The 25094-nt window shown below is 38.2% G+C and overlaps 1 protein-coding gene across 8 annotated transcripts; it reads right to left on the reverse strand.

Annotated features, from left to right (window-relative positions):
* Positions 1 to 219: 219 nt before the first annotated feature.
* IL18R1 (interleukin 18 receptor 1) lies at positions 220 to 21692 on the reverse strand. 8 transcript variants are annotated; one of them, XM_017818528.1, is made up of 14 exons: positions 21616 to 21692; positions 20609 to 20771; positions 19041 to 19110; positions 18297 to 18446; positions 17888 to 18005; positions 16664 to 16904; positions 11411 to 11588; positions 9601 to 9754; positions 9037 to 9099; positions 6703 to 6859; positions 6390 to 6523; positions 4858 to 5019; positions 3115 to 3273; positions 222 to 1444 (listed from the first exon to the last, which is right to left on the reverse strand). In XM_017818528.1, the coding sequence occupies exons 5-14, from the start codon at positions 17934 to 17936 to the stop codon at positions 1044 to 1046; spliced, it is 1698 nt and encodes a 565-aa protein (XP_017674017.1). In that variant the 5' UTR covers positions 17937 to 18005; positions 18297 to 18446; positions 19041 to 19110; positions 20609 to 20771; positions 21616 to 21692; the 3' UTR covers positions 222 to 1043. The 8 variants fall into 8 exon arrangements, with proteins under 8 accessions (XP_017674021.1, XP_017674017.1, XP_017674015.1 ...); XM_017818526.1 differs by having other exon boundaries at positions 20609 to 20813; positions 21616 to 21689; XM_017818527.1 differs by lacking the exon at positions 21616 to 21692 and adding an exon at positions 20970 to 21441.
* Positions 21693 to 25094: the final 3402 nt, after the last annotated feature.

Below are 25094 nucleotides of genomic sequence, written 5' to 3' on the forward strand. Positions count from 1 at the left end.
AAACATCTCAGCCTTGGCCATATTGATCAACATAACTGGTCTACTCTGGCCTCAAATCAGGAGGTCTGGAGACACACCATCTATAACGCTGCTGATGCTATTGAGAAAGCACACAGGATCACCCTTGAGGAGAAAAGGCAACGCAGAAAGAATCGTGCCTTGCAGAATATACCATCTAAGGAGTCTCTCTGCTGTGCCTTTTGCAACCGGACACGCCTGTCTCGTATTGGCCTTTTTAGTCACCAACACGCTTGCAACAAACGTGGGTAGAGCCCTTCCCAAATCTTCGTTCGTGAAGCCTAGACATGATGATGATGCACTATGCATATTCACATACATAATATAACACATTAGACCTTTAATTATCTCATCCCCCTTCTCTCTCTGCCAAAATGAGTGTTTACATTTTTCTCAGTGAAACAGGATGTGAAGTCTTCACCATTTCTCCAAATCATTCCCACTTGTCTATACCATGTACAACTCAGTAGTAAATATTGTCCAAATCTGCCCTACTATTTCTAATCTCCCTTTTCTCTGTTTTTATTTGTTTTTTCTACTTGACATTGCCCAAAGCCTGCATGCCAAACTCTGTAGGGCAGGAGCTGTTTCAGTCTATTTCCAATTAGGATCCTTAGAAAATATCAAAATACAAAATAAAGAGCATCTAAATAAAAACAAGAGATTGCAAATACTAATATATTTATTGAAGGACCTCAAGAAGTATGTACGTAAAACTATTATCATTCTACATTACTGAAAAATGCGAAATAACAATGTTTTTCATTGTGCTTTGTGCCATGTGGTAAGTCCTAAGCAGAATGAAACTTCTGTTCCCTGTGCAGGTTGCTGAGGAAACTCTCTAGGACAGTATTTAGCATTGGGATTAACATCACCCTAATCACTGTAAAAACTTCTACATTCTTCTACATTCTTCTCAAATGTCAGAGCTGGCCTCTTATGAACACTATTTTCCAAAATATTATTTCTTTTTATTAGTTAGCAAAATTTCCCATTTTCTGCAACATCTTCTTTCACCGTAATTGTTATAATACTGCATTAAAGTCACAGTCCTCAGTCCATAGTTGAGCAGCTTTTGAGCCTATGTCAAGATTATTATAGTGCCTTTTGGTATTTATCTTGGTAGGTTTTGCTGGCATCAGGTACCGAAGGTTCTTCCAAAATCTGGAATTCAGAGGAAGAGATTTATTCTTTTTCCACTTCACAACCCTCTTTGATGGTAAAAGAGACAGTGATTCTGGCAAGAAACTGTAGTCACTTATAGGCATATATTCAATTAATATGATTTTAGTTTTTCTTTCAACTAGGGCTTTATGCAGTCCACTCTCAAGTTCGTATATGGCTCTGTCAGAAACATAGTTCTGGCTCAGTATAATGATTAATCTTCGGCTTTTATCAATGAATGAATGGATATCATCAACAACTGCTGCAAATTAAAGATAAATATGTTGTTAATATAAATTGAAAGAATAGACACTGAATCGACAATTTTTTAACATTCACGTATGTACAAAAAATGTTCCTTTTACAATGTGATAGCATGTAAGCATCCTGTTCTTATGAAGTGATTAATATATATTACAGATTAAGAGTCTGTGAAAATGAACTCAGGTATGGCCAAAACTTTTTCTTTAGACCAGACGAAAACCTATTTATAATCGCCATCTACTCTAGACAGCTGTTTGGCAGGAGTAACATGGACAGAAGGTGACAGCAAAATTTAACTTTCTCCCATCCAGACATCTCTGCTCTTTCATCATAGATATAACCAGAATGATTTCACAGAAAGCCACCAACAGCAACCTCTCTCCAAATATCCAGTACTCTTCAGGTTACACCTTTCTTTATGACACCAAACACCCAAATCTATTGCCAGTAATCCAAGGCTGATAAGACTAGCACGTAATGGCAGAATGAATTCCAACTGTGTTTTATATTGATGACTTTTGGCATGAAAAGTGATGAATGAAAGCAAGTGGTGATACCCTTTAAACACTAGATGCAATTTTCACACACAGTTTCCAGTGCTTGTTTCAACACCACGGAAAAAAGTCTACAAGGACCAGAGATCTAGAAAACATGCCTTGTACGGAAAGGCAAAGCAAACTGCAGAAGTACCCTGAAGAAGAGAAAACTGTGCGGAAAAGGAGACTGACAAGGGTATTGAAACACCAAAAGCTCCTGTAAATAGAAGGAAACGTTCTATTTTCCATGTTAACAATGGATCAGACCAGAGAAAAGGAAATAAGTTAAAACTATCAAAGGAATCAGAATGCACACTTCAGTAAACCTTTTTTTAACACTTAAAGAGAAATAATAAGTAAAAACAAAACAAACAAAAAAAAAAAAGGCTTGGGAGAGCTGTGGCACTTCTCAGTTTAGAAAAATATGTCAGGAATGGATACAAGGAGACAAGATCCTGCCTAGTGAAGGAGACTGACTGAACTTATTGTTCCATGGTTTTAAGAATGAAATCCTAATCCTCAACTAGATCTTTGGACTAAATAGAAACTCCTAGTATCTTTTTTCCAAGCATCTACAAAAGGCCGATGGCAGATCTAGTCACAGGGCATGTAGAGAAACAAAACTCCATGTTCTCATTTCTATTTTGTTATGGCACCCATTACATTCAGAAAATGGTTTCAACCACCACACTGAAGATACAGCAAACATACAAGTTACCTAAGAGTAACTAGTACCAGAGATACCAGCTGCTCTGTGCAGTAATGTGAGTACATTCGTTGGCCCTCAGCAAAAGCAGTGCAAAAGCACTATCATTGTGAAATACCTGACATCATCTGTCTTCTCAACTTCTTCCATGCTATCTTTTTCATCTTTTCATCTTGGCTCCTTGTAATTAAAGATATACATGTGTCTGTGTCTCTGTGTGTGTGAGTGTATATGAATTCATAAATATATCTATAAAATAAGTAAAATATGTGCAAGCAAACTTTGCATGCTCATAGTCTAAATTAAATGGAAAATGTATCCTTTCAATGCACAACACATTTGACACAATTCCTTCTAATTACAGACTTGTACCCTTGTGTCAAAATGATGAGCCTATTTAATGACAAGAATATTCAATACACTTACCTCCTCCAGGGAATACATCCCTCTCAAATATACATAACTTGTACCCAAAGTTTTCTTCTAATATCATGGGTAATATCTTCAAGGCAAATTCTCTCTCCTCTTCAATTGGAGAAACACAGTCTTTCAGGTAAGACACAAATGCATCATACTCTTTTCCATCTGAAAACAAATCAACAATTGTTGTCTTGTTAGCAACCATCAGAAATCCAGTGTCTGATCCATCATTCTGGTTTTCAAAATTATTGTCTCAGTAGCAAAGCATCTAGAAACTCCTGCTCTTTCTTTTGATACCCCGAACAGTCTTCAAACATTCTACATCAGATTTAAAAGAAGTCCTGAATCAATTTAAATTTCATACAAAAGATTCTGATTGCATTTGGCAAATACTTGAAAATAACATTTCCTTTCCACAGCAGTGTTTTGAAATAAAATTCAATTAATTTAACCAGTTAAAGCCATATCTGTGATGATGAAGAAATGAAGGGAAGCAAAAAATGTATCTGTAACCTGATAAAATTGTTATTTAAGAGATATTGCGGATTTCCACATTTATTTTACTTTTTGTCTGAGAATATCAAATAATTCTGTAGAATGGGTACTAGCAAAATAAAATCAATCAGTAACTAAAAGTCATAACTAAAAGTTACAGGAGTATACTATGTCTGGTCATGCTTTGGGCACTAATTTACAAACACAAAATCAAAGACCAATTCAGAGGGCAAGTCTACCAACTGAGCAATCATGAACCTTTCCGCAGAACAACTATCTGGATCGATACAGTGGTACACATGGCTTTGCATCTTAAATTGTATTTCTTTGCTTCCCTTTCTGAATGCCTTACTGCATGCAGTTCAAAAGAGAGAGCACAAAGTAAAGCCAGTGAAACCCTACAACTGCAAGAGCTCTAGGAATAGGAAATCCATTGCCTATTATCCAACAGGCAGCTCCTCCAGGGCAGCCTAGTCCAGGTTCTCAGAGATCCTCCTTGTAAGCCAGAGGACGCAGTGACAGTTAACATCAACAAACAGATAAATAACACCAGTAGGCATAAATGATATCCACCCATTACTGACAAATCTCAAGCATTAGAGACCAAGGAAGATTAGGAAAATCAGGTCCATACATACAGCAAGTTTTTTCACCACAATTTTCAGAAAAATTATTCCCAAAATTGGGTAACTGTCAGGCTTGCTTGCTGTGAAGACCACAGTGATGCCGCCTGGTAAGATCCTGCTCTCCTTTAAGTGCATGTAATGACAAACCCATAAACATTGCAATGGCCACTGCAAGTCAAGGAAGCATTTTAACCTTCACCTCACTGAAGGGCATCAGTGAGGAGAAAACAATTTTCTGTCATTCTGCCTGGCTGACAACTCCAGAGTGCTCATCCTCTTCACAGATAGATAACTGCAAACTTCTCCACCTTTACATACTTTTGCGATGAAGAATATGGCAGAACAGAGCTCATCTGAACAGCATCTAACCATGTCCCTTCCACTACCTGCTCCAGAGGCAGCTTTTTCACTGTTTATCTGCTGTTATTGCCACAGCTGTATAACAAACACACTTTAGCATCTGACCATCAAGTTCTCTTTTACATATTCTTTGTTGTTTCTACTCATAAAACTCCTGGATTTAAGATTCATTTTTGTCTTCCTCAAAGATGATTGTTTTATAAAGCCTACCAGAAACTATTTTTTAATCAATACACTTATTTCAATGTCAACATTAACAAGGTCATACCTCCAGCAGTGTCATCTCTTCTGCATATATTCCTGTAAAATAGAACTAAGTCAACCCTAAAAATCACACAAACAAACACTGTAGCTATAGCAACAAATGGAAATAGTACAGCGAGGATCATTCCAGTTGTAAATACATGCACAGGCAGATCTTGGGTGTTCCCTGTAAAACAGAAACCCATGAAATTACAGCCTTATCAAAGAGTATTATATGACAAAATTACTGTATCCAATACTGACGGCACCTTAAAATCACCTCAAAAAAATACAGTGTTAATGAGAATCCTTTCCTGCTAATAATTCAAGCACATACACATGCCACTTGAAATGGAGAACTACAGAAATACTCTAAAACCTGGAGAAACAGTCTTGCACGCGTTCATACACTTAAATGAAGTGTATGTGAGATCAAGACTGACACTACAAATCCTCACAGATGTACAGTATACCAAACTGGTGGTCAGTCACTTTTGTGATGAGTTTTCTCCAGGTTCTTTATTATGTCCTGTTATTATCTACCTTTCACCCCCTCTCAGTCCATGCATAATAGTCCTTTATGCCCCCTTTAATCTCTTTGGTCAATTTTTTTTTCTTGTCTCTAATCTCTTTCAGGCTTTTCTTTTTCTTAATTATTTTTATTATGTTATCTTTGGGGTTTTTTTAGTTTCAAACATAGAATTTTAACACTTAACTTTGTGAAGTTTTGATGAAGGCACTGTTAAGTCATGCTCATTGTAGTCTGTACTACTTCTGTTTTATTATATGCATCATCTTTTGACAAGTCTATTTTCACATATTTTCCTTCCAGTAAAACTTGGAAAAGCCTGATAGAGACAGAAAACAAGAAGAGAATGCCCATTTGTGATGAATCTCCAGGTCATCTGGACTATAAATGTGAAGTCCTACTATATGGTAGAGGTTAGCTTTCCATAGCTAGAAGTATAGAATTCCTGACAAGACAGAAACCATTGACCAGAATGTTTCAGGCATTATCAGCAACATAAAAGACTGACTTTTCCGAGGGCGGGAGGGCCGGGGGCAGGGGGGAAGGGGGAACACCAAAAAACCCAACAAAAACCAACACACACAAAAACCCAACAAAACCCTCAGATTTTAATTTTAAGAAGGGATGCTTAATAAACAAAGTGTTCCAAACAGAAGACTGAGGGCTGCACCAAGTTTGGGTATTTAATTCCTGTGATCTCACCAATCTGATGAGTAGGAGAATACAGGGGAATGCTTTTTCATGGGATCTTAACAACATGCTGCCCAGGGATCTGTCCCCAGCTGTGTCCACAGCAGCACCAGTTAGACTATGGAGCCCAGACACAGCAGCTCTAGCAACTCCTTCTGCCCGTTTCAGAGCAGGAGGAATCACCCAGGGTGTTGTGAGGTCCAGTACTATATGGACCAGGGACTTCATAAGCAGACAGACATATTTGGAGAGATGTTCTGAAATGAGTACCCTGCCCTCTGGATTGAGGAGGCTGCCATGATTAATAATTAAGTATGAGAAGAATGATCATGCCATACCTTTCTTCAGTTTTACTATTTTTATTTGTGTGCTTTCATCAGCTTGCAACATGCAGGTGAAATTATGATGCATGTCCTCATCTGTTACTTTTTTAATCCGTAGTAGCCTTGTGATATAAAACTTGTTTCCCAACCTGCAAGGAGGAATGGTGTTAGCAACACTATCTGTACAGAAATCTACAACCACCAGAGAGGCAGATTTAGAGGAAAGGGTTCTAAAAAAACCCCTCAGGCTGCAATTTTACTGAATTTGCAGTTGTACAAAGTGCAGGACATTATCCCATATAAAGTACAGCATTTTCAGGAAACCTACTGTAATTTTTTGAACTCTTCTTCACATATTGAAGGTTCATTCGCAGGGATACCTGTGCATTGTTCTGGAAACATTTGATTAATTAACCAGTAGAGGCTGGCATCTTCTTGCATATAATAACCCAAGAAACCTGTGCAATTGAGTATCTCTTCTTTACCTAAAAAAAAAGTATAATGTTGAGATGATCTAGTAAGAAGTAGTATTCATGTTCACAGTGCAGTAAAATGTCAGCTTTCCAGCCAACATATCCCATGAGCTGTGCTCTCTTCTGGATTTCATAGCCCCTGCTCAATGTTTTATAAGTGTTCTGCTTCACCCTGTTGCAGAGTGACAGCTATCCATTGCTTTCTCTCAGATAAATTATCACAGCCAGCCGAGTTTAAATATGCCAGAGTATTTCAGGCTTTAGAGAACTAATGGCAGTTGGACTTGATGATCCTTGTGGGTCCCTCCCAGCTCAAGATATTCTAAGATTCTATGAACTAGACTGTGTTTTGCAAGCACGGAACAGGAGAGGACAACATATCACTAGTGCTCCAGGGCCAGGTAAAAGTAAGTAACTGGTAAGGGGAATTACAACCAATTGATTGTCATAAATAAACTACATACGACTACTCAATAAAGCCAAAGCCCCTGCTGAACTCTCACAGAACAAGTTCCCATCCCACACCTGTAATTCCTGAATATGTGAACAAGTCATTTACTCAGTCAGTTACTTGCCCCATTTAAAAGCACTAACTGGAAGTGACAGCAACCATTCCATAAAGTTCAGTTATTTTTAAGAAAGTTCAAAACCAAAAGGACAACTGTACACTTGGAAAAATAAAGGCTGAAGACTGCAGCTCTGGAGTGTGAGATTTTTTAAACACTGTCGTGGGAAGCTTGACCTGAAGTTAGCTGCAACTTTGCACCACTATTTCTAGGCTATGCCAGCATCATTTCCAGAGAACACACCCAGAATGCCCTTTATTAAGCCATAAAAAGTGCATGTTAGTCCTTGTTCAGGCCATATACACAAATGCTTTCCAGTAAGAGAGGCCTGCCCAGCAATTCTCCAAGGGCAGTTATAAGCTGACCTCTCAAGATTTATCAGAGTGGATAGTTACAGAATCTTCAAAGCAGGATCCAGATGAAAATCTGGCCATCTTAGATTCAGACCTTAGAAATCCAAATCACATTTGCACAGACTGAAACACAGACCTAACCTTCTAGTATCCTCTACCTTGCAACCCCAGCTTTTCCAGATATTTTTGGGGAGATTATAGAACACCATCTAGACAATGACAGGTTATAAACATCATGGACCTAGCTCATTGAAAATTCCCTCCACTCTCCACCATGCCATCTGTCTCATGACTCAGCAGGTAGTTCAATGACCTTATGAAATGATCTTATCAAGGCAGATAAGGGATGCTAGTTCATAATCAATTGATGCTGAACCCTGCTAACTTCTAAGGGTTGGGACAAGCACAGTAATGAGGAAGAAACGTGCCGGAAGCGTGTACTGGGAGGCTGGAAGTCATTAGGCATCATAGGATTGGGGTACTACCACTGGAAAAAGGACCTATCAAGCAACATTTGAAAGAAGGAAGGAAAATTAGCATCTGAGGTCCTAGATGAGCAAATGAGATACAGGTATGAGCCACAGAGGAGGTAACACATGGAAAGGAAGGATTAGGTAACCAGATGGGAGAAGCTCTCAGGCACAGGAGAGGAAAAAGACAGGTAAACTTCTGTTTTCTAAAATTAATTACAGCCTCAAACACAAAATCCTGTATCCTGTCCAAGATTGTGTGAGGCCTGCAGATCATGTTATCTAACCTACTCCCAGCTAGAAGAACAGGTAAGGTCTCTTGACAAATTCTTTGAAGCAGTGAGAGATCTTCATGCCCGCATTGCCAGGACTGTCACTTCCTCACACTTCTCATTTCCCTGAAGAATAACATCCTCAACTGCGTCAGGTAGCAAGGAGATTTCTCATTACTGCTGTTCACTGAAAAAACTATACACCTTTTACACATTGCTTCACACAGTTTGCTGTCTACAAAAGAAAGCCACGGAGAGATGGTTTATCACCACCACCACTTTCTCTTGCTGATCACAGCAGCAACCTCAGCTTCTGCCTCTGTACAAGGTACATTTAGTGTACTGGAATATCAACCATGGAATACACTAGGCAAAACATAACCAGGTGTCATGTTAGATGAGATACAAGAGGGTGCACAGACAATTCTTAGTTGATTACACTTAACCAGACCATCAACCATAAAGAGATCAGAACAAAAGCATATACGTGCAGTAGCTACCACAAAGATTTTTGTACTAATTTCATACCTATTTCTGTTTCAATTTCTTCATGGTGTCCAATTATCTCCAAAGTTACAGCCTCTGGTGCATCTAAAATAGAAACATTGCTATTGAAGTAATAGCTCACATACATTGTTCCACAGTACAAATTACATACTTCTTCTATTTCTAAAACTAATAGCATACATTCCATTTAATTCAAAGAACAATATCTGGACTCTGGTGTTACTAAGTAGTTTAAGACACAGTATGACTTGTTGAATTTTTTTTACATACATATATGTACAGTGCACAATTTAAAATGGTTGGAAAGGTTCTTCTGCAAAACTCTTAGTAAGTTTGTATGACTTACAGCAGCTATTTTGAAAAAAAAAAAAAAACTGCAGGAAAAACATACCAAATACATCTTCCAAAATAGGTAATATGTCATCTTAACTTCTGCTTTTTTACTTTTCAAATTATTGTGAAATAGCTCAGATTACCAGATTTGTTCCCCCTTGTATATATTTATCAAATGAGAACTGCAATTAAAAATCTTCATTGTAAAGTGAACCAGAAAGCATGCTTCCAAATTTTAGAAAGCTTTCTTACCTTCTTCTACTACCAGTTTAATTGTGTTTGTGCTGTGGTATATCTTTCCTTCATGACTGATTATAATTTTACACGTATATATCCCAGAGTGCTGTGCTGTTAAGGTTCTAAAATGCAGTTCCCTCTCTGTTTCATGTTCATAATTCTTACAGTCCTGCATCAATAAAACCAGAAAACACTATTCTGTAGCACATATGCATTCAAAATCTTAAAGAAATTAAAAATTGTTTTTGAACGTGTCACCATCATTCTTTTCACTATCTCAATGACATGTGTCTGACCCAAAAGAGGTGGAGGCCAAATTTTCACTCATGGTCACTTAAATGAAACTTTTGACCATTTAACCCATTAGAAGCTGAGAGCATTGCAATTTCAAGTAAGCGTCTGAGTATAAAAATACTGTATTGGGAACTCAAAAGCACTTTTTTTTTTTTTTTTTTTTCAAAATGATGGCTTGGGTCTGTAGGTGTCATCTGCTTGTGGCTCAAAGCTGTCTAGGTTATGAGGAGGTTTCAGGTTAAAACAAAACACCTCAACAACAGGGAAAGTAACCATCTCAGAGGGTAACAAGAATTGGACTCACATGTGTTTACTCTCCCTATTCCTGAAAAAAACTCTAGTTTGTGGGTGTTTTTTAATTCACAGCACATGCTAAGTGAAACGTCCTGTGAAAAGGCAGCAATATCTCGTTCTGGTCTGAATTACCTTAGATCAAAAGGGAAATGAGCACTGATAGAAATTGTCCAAGGAATGGGTTTTTCTGGATGCACGTTTACTAGCAGGCTCTTGCTCAAAAGGCACGTGTGACCACCCCAGTTTTATCTCACCTTAGGGAGCAATATGAAGACTTTGAAAATTTTCACCCAATCAAGTGCTAAAGGATATTTAGGTGCAAGGATGGCTGCTTCACCTGTCACACACAGTAGCACTGGTATGCTCAGTTTAGCCATGAGAGAGGCCAGTCTGGGGTATGGTCCTTTACTGAGGAAAGCATTACAACCTGTGGCCCTATCCATCAATGGTCCCATCCTCCCAGGCCCCAAAGAACAAGAAAACAGCCTGTTATTATACGGCCATAGCTCTTTCTTGCCAGGCTACTCCAGATGCCCATACTTAAGCAGTCAAAATCCCTTCCTGACATTGATTCAACGTGCAGCGAACAGGGTCTGTTACTCCAACCAGGAGACCTGAGAGGAATAAGGAGCAATGCTCAAGGTGACACAACAGGGTGGAAGAAGTCTGTTCAGGGTGCCTCATCCAGTGGTTGAGCACAACACCCAATACTTACAGATGCTTACACTATTATCAGCTATGCTCTGGCAAAAGCTGGTAGAGAGAATACAGATGATTTGCCTAAAATGAACAGAACTGGATCTGTCACACACTTATAAAAAGTGTTCAGAAGCAGCAAAAGTAAAAAGTTTGCAGTTACTCTACAAGCACATGCTACCTGTAAAACTAATATCTTGATACCTCATTAAGCATCAGTATATCTGTATCAGCAAAGTAGCAGCTGGCTAAACCAGCTGTGTCTAAATCAGCAAACAGACATACACATCAGATCTTTTACCATTATAAACTACCAGTTTAATAATTTCTGAAAAAAGTACACTTTTCTAATAAATCTGAGAGCAGAGAAAAACTTCATTTCGTATATCTGTCTGAAGTTTTTTTCCCTAATCACCCGAGAAATTAAAGCTTTACAGTGTTTGTAGATGCTTCTAAAAATTTGCTTGCAATTAATTTTTTCTGCAATCAGATATTTTGTTTCTATAGCCAATTATTTGAGTGAAACTGTTTCAGTAATTACCTTGTACCATGTTATGCTGTCATTTTCATTGACAGACAAATCACTGCATTTCAGTGAATGACCAGTTCCAGCATTTTTTATTTCCGTAGTTAAATGATTCTTGTTGAAACAGCTGCTTTCGTTTCTTTCAAGTATATTCAAGGTCCACTTTTGAATTACAAAATTTTGTTTTCCATTGCTATGAAAAAAAAATTAGCAAAATCAGTTTTAGGAGCTTTTTAAAAGAATGCAGCCTAGTGAGTTACACACAAAATACAAAATAAATTCTCTAATACACCTGTTAGGTAAAAAGTACATCTACAGTGACCTAATTATTTATATTCACTTTTATTACTTTTCCACCCCCAAGTAAGTGTTACTTCCTTTAACAAACAGGTTACCTAAACTAAATCAACTATCACAAAACATTTGACAATACAATTTTATCTATGGAATATGGCAATATGTGCTACATCAACCCAAACAAGAATGCAACAATCTGTGGCATCATGTATAGTTACAGAAGACATAAAAGAATTTCAGGACCTTGAATCAGCTAAATATTTTGCAGGTATAATCTCCTATGTGTTGCTAAGGTTTAAAGCAGTAACTGAAAAATAAACTTGTAAAACATATCAAAAATGAGATAGGCAACTCTACCGTTGTTCACAAAGCAACATTATTCATTGTTTGATACTCTGCAGATAGTTACTGGTATTTTGGAAATACTCCCGAACTCCGCAAGTCTCCTGAATTACAGCATCATTTATGGATTCAAGCATGTCTGCAGAACAAGACATTTTGTCTTTGAGTCGTGCACTGATAAGAGATCTACAGTAGCTCACCATCCCAGGCTGACTGGAAGAGTCAGAAACTATCACTTCTACAGCAAAGTCGTAACATCCCATGCAGTATCTATAAAAGATCACATGAATATGCTCCAAAAACACCTATCTTGAATATCTAGGAGCTGATCGTTGTGATTCAAATATCTACTAAGTTCTATTCACATATTCCTTGAAAGAATCATATTATAGCCATGAGTAATTTCACTGTTGGATATGTCCAAATACATGACTACCAAGGGAAAGGAACCTGGAGGACTTTTGACTTAAATCTGGCAAAGTTAGAGCTTAGGAGAAAGTCATATGTTGCTGTCAGTTAGTGGGTGAGATTCTGTCAGTTAGCAGGTGAGATTTCGCAATTAGTGCATAGAGCTCTCATTTGTTTACTGAACAAACAGGGCCTGACAAAGCAAAAGCAGCAATCACAGAGCACTTCCCTCCAATGTCAGTCATATCTTCATAAATATGTTTGAATCCTTCTGCCTCCAAGAAAAGAAAAATAAATTGCTCCCAGAGCTACAACTAGTCAAGAATCATTTCAATGAGAAGGGCCAAGAAGATAAAGCAGTTGGAAAGGAGAAGCATCCCCAGCGAGTATACCAGCTTAAACACCATTCTTGACTGACATGCCTTTTGACTGTACAAGATTCAGAAGAACTATTAGGACATCATTTATATGATGAATTTAGACCAAGTCTTGGGTTGTTTCTTTTCCACTTCTTAAGCTTGCCAAACAAATGTATTTATGTATTCTGCTCACCCTCTTCCCTTTATAGCTCCTTCTCAGCCTACACAGGTTGTCCTTGTTCTCTTTACTCACTTGAGATATTCATTACTCATAATTGCAATTGACTCTCTAAACCAAAACAGTTTGGTTTGGTTTCTCAATCAACTATGATTAGTTGACTATGCTGTCATAAACAGGAAAAGCCTTACCAAAACTTTTCCATCAGAGATGTGCTTGTGTGGGTATTCACGATGGGTGGGGTCCTCACCTATTCTTCAACATCATATTTACACATTTAAATCAGAGCTACTGATCACAGTCAGCAATGGGACCACAGTCAGCAGTCACCCTTTTACAGTGCAGTTTATATGATCTATTTTATATATTCTGTTTAGGACAAGATAATCTATGCACTAGAAAGGCCTCTCTCTCCCTGACAGTAAAGGTACCTAAGATAAATTTAGGTGTAGACATAAACATTAATTCCAATTAATTCACTTAGTCAGTGTGTTTCTTTAGGTATCACATTACTAATCTGAATACTGCTGGAGAGGCAAGTACAGATCTAGCCATGAAATATATATAATTTTACTATCTAGATTCAGTAGATGGAAGAAAAGGGTCAATAAAGCCACATGTTCTCCTCAGCACTGTCACTCCACAGAGGCTTTCTTCTGTGATCCAATTTGGTGAAATCACTTCAATCATTTCATGAGGATTTCACTCAAACTGGATCAAGATATTCTACCTGATGAGCCAAAATCTGGCTAGGAGTAGCTCCTTAGAAGGTGTCAAAACCATACCTATGCAAATAAAGATAAATTTGTCTTACGAAATTTGGTTTTCAATCAAAAAAAAGATACATTTACTTGTATTGTTTAAACTGCTAGTGTCAGAATTGTTATATTCTCTCCTGGTTTTTACTTGCTGAGATCCTTTAGTGATTCTTTGTGGGGAACAAAACAACTTCTGGCTTTTCAATTCCCCTCCACCAAACCCACCAAGAAAGAACAACAAAATGTATCATCTTGACTCAGGAGATGATACAGGGAAGTGAAACCCCTTAGAGAATATGAACGAAGTTTACTGGATACATAGACAATTCTAGGTAATTCTTCAGCTGTTTCACTGCAACAAGCCAGTGTTATCTTCAGTATTTCAGTCTACTTCAGAAACTGTCACTGTACCTTCCACATTGCAATATTGTATATTCCCACTGCTTTTAACTGTTCCAAACTTATTTAAAAAGTGAGCAATATCAGGATTTTAAAATTTATCATGTTTATCACAGATCTCTGTAGTTTCAGGGTTTTATCAGGAACGTGTAAGTTTTCTCAGTTTCAAGGTCACCAACACCTGCTGACCTGCTTTTTTGTATTCTGTTTTTCTCTTTGATAACCACAGGATACAGGCTACAAAAACCCACACAAATTAGAAATCCTCCCAAAGATCTGTGACACAGTTTTTCTGCTTACCACTCTCACTACAAGTACATATGAAATTTTTATTTTCAAGAAATGTTGCTAAATATGGACACATTCAGACTTACAGGTGATGTCCATTAATTCCTGAATTTATATCCTAAGTCTAGTATACCAGCAAACACATGTGAACACATCAACACACACATATGCACACTTCAGGTTTATCTGTAAAACTTCTCAATCTTCTTTAAGTAAAAAAAAAAGTGGTTAATACACTATAAAAACATTGTTACATTACTTTCACCTCTTGCTTCTTGCGTATTGTCAGTTGTAACATATCAGGGAAAAAAATCCCTACGTTTAATTAGTTTTCAAAATCTGTCAATGCATCTTCTTTTCTTGAAATCTGCAGTATATGTAATTGTCACACTGTTCAGTGAAACTGCCTAAACAGTTATAAGTACTCCCATATAGCTTACAAATATCTATCTCTAAATTAAATTATTGAAAAAAAAAGAAGATAAATAAAAATATAATTTGAATACCTGCTTTCAAAAGCAAAACTTTTAACTCCACTATAACTGTAATTCTTATTAAAGCTTAAATCACTTCAGTAGTTCACAATAGCCCACAATTTTTCCCTATAAATAGAGACCACTAAAAGTCCTCTGTCTCTGCAGAAACAGTTTCTGCAATAATCTTTTGTATTTGCTGAAATTTAACTCATTTAATATGCCTGCCATTAGTGAGAATCATCAAATAAACTAAGCCCAATATCCCATTACAATCCTATGAAAAAAATCCCCTTATGCCTATTGTTCCAGCAGTGAGACCTGCAAAGAGTTCCCATGGGAGGACTGCAAGATTCTGGCATGTGCCTTCATTCTGATGCTAACAGAAAAATCTTTAGCAACAGCAAATTTTTAGATTTGATAGTTTTTTGTGAAGTGAACATATAGACAACTGATAAAGGCCATAAATAAAGCCACAATTTAAACTCCAATTCAGCCTTGACATGTCAAGTACAGTTCCATGACAACAGACCAGCCTGTGTCAGGTATCATTGAATATTAATGCCTACAGACCAAAACTGAGCAGCACACTTCAGCTGTGCTGCTTCAGATAAATGTCTGTACTGAATAATACAACATCTTTACACAAAATTGCACAACAAAGTAGACAAACTACCATATTCATCATCCCTAAAGATAATTCTCTTAAGATTGATTTTGGCATATATGAATAACATTTTTCTCAAGCTTTACCCTAAAATTAACAATATTTAACATTTCATATACCACAACTTTGTACTTTTAAAAATAATATCACTAAGATGATAATAATTATGATACCTGGTAAAATAAAACATAAAATCTTCAGCTTCCAACTTAACTTGGAAGTTAACAGTTGAAGTCTAGCTTAGAAGAGTAAATTATCAAACTTGAGTCTGTGATGTTACTGGAAAAATGTGAATAGCATTTTTCAGCATCTGTAGTCCCATACAATTTACGAACCAGAGAAGAATCTTAGAAATATTTCTTGAAGGACAGCACAAATCATTACATGCAAAGTAGTCTGCTTCAAATTAATCCTTGCTTCAGTTGTAAATGCTGAATGACAGTTTTATTTTAAGTTAGTCATAAGAACTCCATGCAGCAAACCTTTTAGTTCCCTAGTCTTTCAAGATGTTCCAGTGAAGATTACCACCAAATAATGGAGGCCTCCCTATTTCTCTTTTTGACTCATGATGTTATACAGTGGTAAGAAATCAAATCCAGTTGTTTCATTTGTTCTTTGAATGGCTCCAAGCATGTAAAGGTTTGCACAGAAACCAGAGTTCAGCTATGCCACTCTTTGTTTATTGCTTTACTATACAGATAGATGACTTGGCAGGCCTCATAGTGAGAGATCCATCCAACACTGCAAACAAGAACAAGTCTGGGGAAGAAGACAAGCAAATGTTTCCTTTTACTTGGCAGTGGACAGAAGGGTTGCCTATCACTCATTTTGTTTAGGTAATTAATCACAAGCCAGAAGAAATGCTACCTGCCTTATCAAAAGGTTTACAGAACCTTTAAAAGGCTGCAATTGCTTCTAGAGATGTGTAAGTATAATAGGTTCACCTTGATGGTTATAGTGAAATGAAATAGAAAATGACACAACAGTCAATGCAGTTCCCTGCACCTTTGTATGGATTATACAAAGGAAGACAGAGAAATTACCTTCATCACAGACATGTGCAAAGGCAAGATGTTCACCCACTGGGTTGTGTACCTACCTGTGAGTGACAGAGTAATTCCCAGAGTCACTGAGTTCAACTGGCCAAAACTCCAGAAAATTCATCTGTGAAACAATTCTCCGCGTTTCCTTTATCAGTTGCTGCTTTCCAGCATTTTCTCTGTACCAGTTTATTGTGTATGCTTCTTCCTGAAAATGCTCTTGCCTTGACTCAGGATAACAAAGGAAAAAAAATTCCCCTTCTAGCACGTCAATGGAGGCACGAAGGGGACACAGCCTCTCTTCAGAGAAAGGGGAAAAAAGATACATTAGGAAGCCAAGTACTTCTTTCAGAAAATTATGTTAGCCTGACTTTAAAGTGATTTGCTGTGCTGCTGGTCTTTTGTAAAGTGACTTGATTTCAGCAAAGTGGTTTGGCAGCATTTGTTTATTCCAGAAATACTTACTGAAAAACAGTTTTCCAAGGCTTTATTCTACCTTAGACAAGCAAAACCAGAAAGAAGAGCGGGGTGAAATAAAAAAGGACGTGTCCCTATCCCTATAATTCTTTCATGTCAGTTCCACAGTGTCAGAATCAAACTGGCACAAAGGGCAGAATCTGGCCTCACTCTACAATAAAGCAGCTGCCACAAATGGAAGGGGAAAGGAAATTCTTCACATATGGTTTGACTTGACAAATATAGCTGAGATAAAAGCACAGATCCTATGAATTAACATTTGCATTTTCTTATCTTCTTAATTAAAACTATGTAGACTATCTACATTATGTAGATTTCTGAAAAAACTTCAGATATCTTTGGGAAAGTTTTCTTCAAATGAGATTATATATGTAAAATTTAGTCTTGAAGTCTGCCTTTCCAAACAAATTTCCCAAATTTACTTTTTCATACAAAAGTCATAAAAATACAGAAAAGGAACCATGGTCTAGAGTTAACAGTAAAAAAAATTCTATTTCTCAGAGATTATTGTTGTTTAGCAACTATTGTGACCGCACTTCTGAATGGCACAAAATGGCACTCATTTTCTTGCTTGCTGTGGCTCTTCATACAGTTATGGTCATATACAACATCATCAAGTGTCTCCAGGTAGCATCCTTGATCTTTTTATTTTATAATTTCCTAAGCCTGGAGCTGGGCTGAAATTGCCAAATCCTTAAGTTTTTGCTCTTAGCTACAAAATACAAAACTTGCCCTATTCCAAGCAACTGTCAGGAAGATGGCACATATTTTGAAGGTTCTATTACTAATTAAAGACTTTTACTTACCAGAAGCAGATCCTATGATAAACATTAAAAAAAAAATCACCAGAGTCATTTTCTTGAGTTACTTCTCACTTCTTCTCCAGAAAAATGAAACTGAATTGTTCTTGCTTGTTCAGAAAGCCTAAGAAAAACAGATTCACCATTCATCACAAGTGCAGTGAAACAGATTCCTTTGAGCATGTGAGCAGTGTAACTATTGCTTGGTGCTGAAGAGGGCTTTCCAAATGGGAAGTTACATATTTTTACAATAACGCCTATTTTCATACATCAGGTAATGTATCTAGATTTTTCTTAACAAGTTTATTTTAAATTCATAAAGCATTGCAGGGTTTCCTTTTTCCATTTTCTTGTTCAACAGATGCATTTTACAATCTTACAAAAGCATTCAAATTCCAAACCAGTAGATACCTACTACAGGATAGGACAGCGCTTTTTTAGCTCCACAAAGATTATAAACTTTGCAAGACTGGACCTTGTAGAAACAGCTGGTAGAAACTTCACTTGCCTTCAGTGAGAACAGCACAATGTTTTAGATGGGGTATGTTGATGGCTATTTTTGAGCCTGTTGGAAAACAACAAGACATATAATTTTTTCTTAGAATTTTGTCTGTGGAAGGAATAAGCACCAGCTGACAGCATTAACATTTCCACTGAGCGGGAGGACATGAAGCAACTCTATTCAACTGCTTCATGTGTAGCCACCTGTGATTTCAAAGGCAAATGGAAAATACTAATAAATAAGACCAGCATGGAGCATATTCTCTGAGGTTCCTCAGAACATCAGTTTAACTGACAACCAAAGACAGTCCTAAAACTGTGCTTCAGTTTTGCTTATAAAACAGAAAGATTAGATGCATGATCAGCTCAGTTCAATTCCTGTAGCCAAGACAGATAACCATGCTTAGTCTCACCCAAACATGCCTGAACAAATGAGACACACAGACACAGCTGAGATGTATTTCAAAGATCTGCCAAAAGAAATCTCATTAGCAATCCATTTCTTTGGTTTTAATAAGGAAACCTGTAGCAATTTAAGAAAGCACACACTGTTGTAAGACACTGCCCTGCGATTTACAGTCAGAAACTTCCTGTGAACTAAAGAGTCTGGAGGCAGGAGGCTACTGCATTTCCAGCGGTATTCCAGAATGACACTGACCTGTGTAGCTGCTCTCCCTCTGAGTCTTTCTCCTCAGTTTTTCACAACTGTGCCATCATCCCATAAAGCACTGTAAGGAGATGAAGGAAGTGTTTCACATCTCTTTTTTCAGACACACTGGTAGGCAGAAACAGATTTAGAAAGCTAGAAGAAGTTGGATTCTGAGTACTATAACAAGCAACTTTAAAGGGTCATACCATAAACTTGCCAGGCCTGGTTTCAGTTCCCTACCACACAGATTATCAAGCTCCTACACTTCACAAGGAAAGAAGGGACTCTCTCTTTATTTTTATTTCTTGAATTTACCTTACTTTTCCACGCTATCACATCCAGAAGAAACACAGCTGTTAGAGATCATAAAACTATAATCCACTACATAAAGATAAAATATTTTTGTTTTTAAATCCAGTTCTTTTTTGGTACATCACATCAGCTCACAGAGGAAGTTTTGCTGAATGCACACAGTATAATGCAAACTACTTAGTAATTGCCAGGTTTGATATTCCTGACTACTCTCAAAAGCAAAACACAGAACATTAATCTTACTCTCCCATTGCTCTTGAAACTGTTCAATCTGTCTGAAATTGTTCTACTGTAGGCTAAAAGTATTTACATTTGAGCCACACAGTTTGCAGTACTCTTCAAGAAAAAGCTCAGGGAGGGGGGGGAAGAGAGGAAAAAAAGATAAATGTTTTTGGTGAAAGTCAGCTAATATAAAGAGAATCTTTGAGGAACAGAATAAGATTTTTTAATTTTCAGAAAAAATGGAGAGTTATTCTAAAGTAAGACAAAGATTCTATGCCTAATAAAGGAGTAAAGAAAATACTCAAAATGCTAAAGCAATAATAGGGAATTACAGTTTCAATGTAAATTTATTCAATCACCAATTATCTATAAGGCTCAAAGTGACAATAGCTTTAAGCTTGTTTTTTGAATTTTATACATATTTAAAAACACTGATGGAGTTTTAATAATAAAAATGGTTCTTAAAAATATTTTTGCCATTGTGAAGCCAACAAAAACTTTAAACAAAATGAAGGTTTAAGTTCTGTAACGTACATTAATGATGTCTCATTAACTAGACAATTCTGTGCCTTTAAGCACCACTACAATTATTCCTCATTTTTACAGAATCGCCAGAAGATTTTGGGATGAAACGGTGATGATACATTGAAGTGGTTGATCCTCAGTTTTGGTCAAGTAACTCATTTTGGTTAACACTTTTGGAAAACTCAGTTTGGTCCCAAAGGGTTGTGACTTCATTTGTCTAAAAAAACAACAGATTCTTCTGAACAGCAGACTGTTTGAATGATCATTTTGGGGTCAAGGGAGAAAAGCACTAATATGCCCTCTGTCAGAATGGCTCCTTGTGGAATCTAAGTATTTTTTAAAATATCACCAGATAGTGCCATAATTTGCATAGCATTCACGAAGAAAACAAAAGTATTTAACAAACAGTTGTCTTAACCACACCAGGTCCAGGCACCGTTCTGCCAGGATTGCAACTTCTTGGTAAAAATGAAAATCCATCTTAATTTCAAAGAACATAAGTGAAGTTGTTTACTTACAATGCAAGTCTTGCCAGGTGGAAAGTCGCTGCAGAGGTAGTTCTCCAAACTCCACAGAGTTGCAGCTCGTACTTATAACTCTTCTGAACCTCATTCATCACTGAAACAGACTGCAGTCCCTCTCAGCGAGTCAATATACAGACAGCTCAATCTGAAAAACCTCCTGAGAAAGAAGAGGGGACTTTCTCACTTCATGAACACTTGACTGCAGGAAGGAAAACGGAAAAGGCAGATGTGAGAAACTCATTTTTACTAGCATTAATGGAATAGTAATAGCAAGTCCCTAATGTTAATATTTATTCTAAATGAGGCATTTGAGTGCTGATACACAAATGTTTTAGGCACAATCTTTTGCTCCCACCGCCTACTCCACCATTGACGGAGCCCATCCTCCTCCAAAGCCACCCAGGTGCGAAGGAAAGGGTTGCAGACAGCTCAGATGGCGACTTGGCAGTGCCAGTGATGGGCCGCGTGTTGAAATAAGCCACTTTCAGGGCTAAATTATTTACGACAGCTCAGTAATAACGAAAAAGTATATCATGGCCCCGAAGAGAGGTGTCCCAGCCGAGTGGCTTGGGGGTGCGCGGCGCAGAGTCGCAGACAAGGGAAGGGCCGCAGGGTCGGGTACAGGAAGGGCGGGGGACAGGCAAGGGCCCCGGAAAAGTCCCCGAACAGCGGGTGCCGGCCCCCGCACTCCCGCAGAGATGCCCTTCGGGGCAGGCTGTCGGCTTCTCCGAGAGAGGGGAGAAAGAGCCGCCCACGCCCAACCCTCGCCTTGCCAGCCCGCCTGCCCTGCCCCGTTCTCCCCTGCCCCTCCGCGGCCGCCCCGCTGCCCGGGCCCTTCCTGCCGGACGAGGTGCCCGGCGGGCGCCGCCGGTTCCTGCGCGGGGTGCGGGGGCCGCGGTCCGGGAAGGCGCCGCGGGGCCTCTTCCCCTTTTCACTGGCAGGCGGCGGGGCCCGGCGCAGGGGCGGGGCCGGGCAGCAGAGCGAAGCAGTGCCAGGATTACCGAGGGCGCTGGGCTGTCACCCGGCCTGGGCGAAACCCAGCGGTGCGCCCCGCGAGCAGAGGGAGAGACGATCAACTTTTTTAGGGGACGGTGGGGGGAGGAAGGGGGCCTTCGCTCTCACAACCTCCCAGGGGAAGAAAAGGCGTAAGGAGGTGATGCCTTCTGTTGTCTTCAGCAGAAACGCCTCTTCCTCCGCTTGTATGCTGAACGCCCCTTGTAGGACTCTTTTCCAAGAAATGTGGTGGAGATGGGATGGAAGCTTAGGCACGAGTATATTAGGCTAAGTATACCACCTTTTATCCCTGCTACAGCTTCCTCCCCACCTCTCTGGCTGGTTTGAGAATGAGGACGTGGAAAGAGCTAAAACTGAAAGGCTGATATTCTGCAAGGACCACAAAAGAAACTCACACCAAAAACAAACAAACAAACAAACAAACAAACAAAAACCCCAAAAAATTACAAAATAGGGTCTACAGGAAAAAAGACAAGACAAAGACAAAAGACATGATCCTACGATATTTTTATAAGAAATGTCCCCGTGTTACTGCTATTTTTTTCTGCACTACCATCCCTTTCAGAGGGAGAGTAATGTAAAGTTTCAAGATATGAAACATTTTATAGCTCCATTACTGCAAAGGGAGTGTATGTATTCACTTCTAAATAAGCCCTCATTCCAGTAATTGATGTGCAATGATTCACTATACTTCTAAATAAAGTTACTTTGATAACAGCGGGAAAAAATCATTCCCTCAGGAATTACCCAGGACAACTATGAATGCAGAAGTTCCCAATTGCAACAGGAGATGTCACTTTAAAGGTAAAAGAATCAGGTTAAACTAAAAAGAAGGAAGAGATTACACACAGCTGGCTTTCTTGCATATTTTCACTGCCGAGGTGAAGCAAAGAAACCCCAAGGAGTTTGACTGTCTCACCTCATTTCTTTTCCTCATCACGGATTGAAATAATACATATATAACAACAATCAGACCTTTAGATAACGTAAATTAGCACAGCTCTAGAAAAGTCAACCAAGAATCTAACTCACTATAACTACTTTAAAATTTTGTACAAGATACTTTGTGGTATTTTTGGGTTTAGGACTTAGTACTTGATTTTAAAACCTAAAGCATACCATAAAAATTACATTACGGTCCCAAAGCTATTTAGCACCCAACAAATAAAATGATGAAGTAAAATGTCATCAGCTTTTTACTTTCACAAACTAAGTCTTGTTAGTGACTGTTTGGAAACTATTTTTTTAACTCACTCTTTTGTAGCAGTATTTTCCATGAGCTGTTCTCACATTCTTTTGCTTTCATATCCCTTTGAAATACTCTCAAATTTCTGAACTTTCATCTGCACCAAAAAGTGCTGTGTTCAATTGGTCCTTTCAACTAATGTCATAGCTATGACATTAGTATGTGAATGTATATGAAAGGAAAATAAACTTTACGCTTTTTAGTCCTGAGACTAATACAGTTTTAATGAAGTCATAGTCTCATAATAGAGAAGTAACTTGACTAAAAATAGCTACAGCTCAAATTTTCAGTTTGAAAATGCCACAACAAAAATGAAAGTTTGCACTAATATTGGAAAACAGATTTTTGTATGAAACTCTGACCACCTGACCAACCAGCTAGGGAAGATGAGTTACTTCTCACAGTTTTTCACATCTTCCTTTTCATCTAACATACACTATGCTGAGGTACTAACTGAAAAACCTAAATTGTGAAACTATTTTCATCATATATTACAACACATCCAACTCTTGCAAACACAGTCTAAACCTGTTTGCTTTTATCTGGCAATAGTCCGTTTAAATCTACTTCTTTTATCGCTATATATGAGTTATATTAATTCTTGATAGAGGCTAAGTTATATTCGATAGTGTTTTTCATCATTATCTGTCCTTGATGTCAAAAAGCAGGTTACAGACTGATAATGTGTCTGTTAGAGCCTCATATATTTCTTAGAAATTTTAAAGTACACAAGTTGAACATTTTCAAACTTTCTTCTGCATCACAGCATCACAGAATAATTCAGGTTGGAAGGGGCCTCTGGAGGTCCTTGGATCCAGCCTCTCATCAGAGCACTTACAACTGAGATCCAAACACTTAGAAGGACGGAGATTCCACAGCCTTTCTGGGCACATGTTCCGGCATTTGACCATGCATATGGTGTCATTTTTTTTCCTAATATGTAATATAAATTTCCCATGTTCTTATTAGAGCCAGTTACTTTTTTGTCCCATCTCTGTGCTCCTTTAAGAATAGTCTGACTCTATACGTTCTCTCTGTTTTTATTGGGTTCTTGTAGATAGAAATAGGGCCTCTTATCCTCTCTCTGTATGACCCGTGCTCTTTGTGGTCTTTCCCTAGACTCCACTATGTCATTGCCTCGCTTGTACTGGGTTTATTCCATCCCAGATGCAGCTCTTTGCACATGCCTTGGATTGAACCTTGTGAGTTTCCCATCAGGCCATTTCTTCAGCCTGTTGCTGTCCAAAACAGCAGCCCTCTGCTCCAATGCGTCAACTATCCCTCCCCAGTTTGATTTTCTGTCTGAAAATCCATTGCTTGTGCAGTCTGTCCCATTGTCAAGGTCATCAATAACGCTGCTGAACAGTATTGGTGCTGATATCAGTCCCTGAGGGATGCCACTGGTAATGTGCTGTGAGCTGAGGTTTGTATGTTGGTCCCCCATGGACTTTGGTCCCACTGTTTTTCCACTCACATTTGTAGACTTATCTGTATGTCATTAACAGAGATTGTACAAAGGACCTTGCTCAAAACAAGGTATGTAGCATCCTGTGTTCTTCCACTGTCCACAGCACAGCTGGATATGCATGATATGTTTCTAAAACAATAGCTGTAGTTTTTCAACCCTTGAAAGAGTCAGGAACATAAAGTTGTACATTCAATAGAATATACTATCAATTTTACATATCATCTTCTAAACGTACTTTGTCCAATGCTATAAGAAATTAATGTTGCATACACTACAAATAATAGCTTGCTACAAAAACTTCCAAAAACTTCTAAAAAATTCCTTCAAGTGGTCAGTCTTTTGTGCTTCACAACCGTGTGAACTGGTTGTGAAGCTGTGTAGAACATCAAATCTCAACACTATAGGAAACCCCAAGACCAAACCATTTAATATGTTTACGCAAAGGGCTGGTGTGTATTAAATGCATATGTGGTGAGGGCAGTACATTCCACATGCTGTCTGAAGTTATCCTATTTCATAGCAGCGGGAGCTCGTTTTCATACTTTGGAAATCACCAGACACTTCGCCACTGACATCAGTGTGAGATAAGTCACTGCTTATTCCTGTCCCTTCTTTATTTCTTTATTGCCAGCAATTCAGTGTATACTTTTTCATATATGAAGTATCCACAGACAAGGTTTTACAACTGAGGACATACAACTCTGTATGACTGTGGTTATATGGCAAAGAGACACTTCTATACCTTTAAAATA

This window comes from Lepidothrix coronata, unplaced genomic scaffold, assembly GCF_001604755.1.
Source record: "Lepidothrix coronata isolate B3197 unplaced genomic scaffold, Lepidothrix_coronata-1.0 Scaffold68, whole genome shotgun sequence".
NCBI lineage: Eukaryota > Metazoa > Chordata > Aves > Passeriformes > Pipridae > Lepidothrix > Lepidothrix coronata.

Bases quoted from the DNA above. Each gene is read 5' to 3' on its own strand.
- IL18R1 (XM_017818528.1), bottom strand. From the start codon at position 17,936: ATGACTCTGGTGATTTTTTTTTTAATGTTTATCATAGGATCTGCTTCT. The intron at 9,755-11,410 runs GTAATTACTGAA...TTATTGATGCAG, and splicing joins ACAGCATAACATGGTACAAG to GACTGTAAGAATTATGAACA. The intron at 6,524-6,702 runs GTAGGTTTCCTG...TCCTCCTTGCAG, and splicing joins GAAGAGTTCAAAAAATTACA to GTTGGGAAACAAGTTTTATA.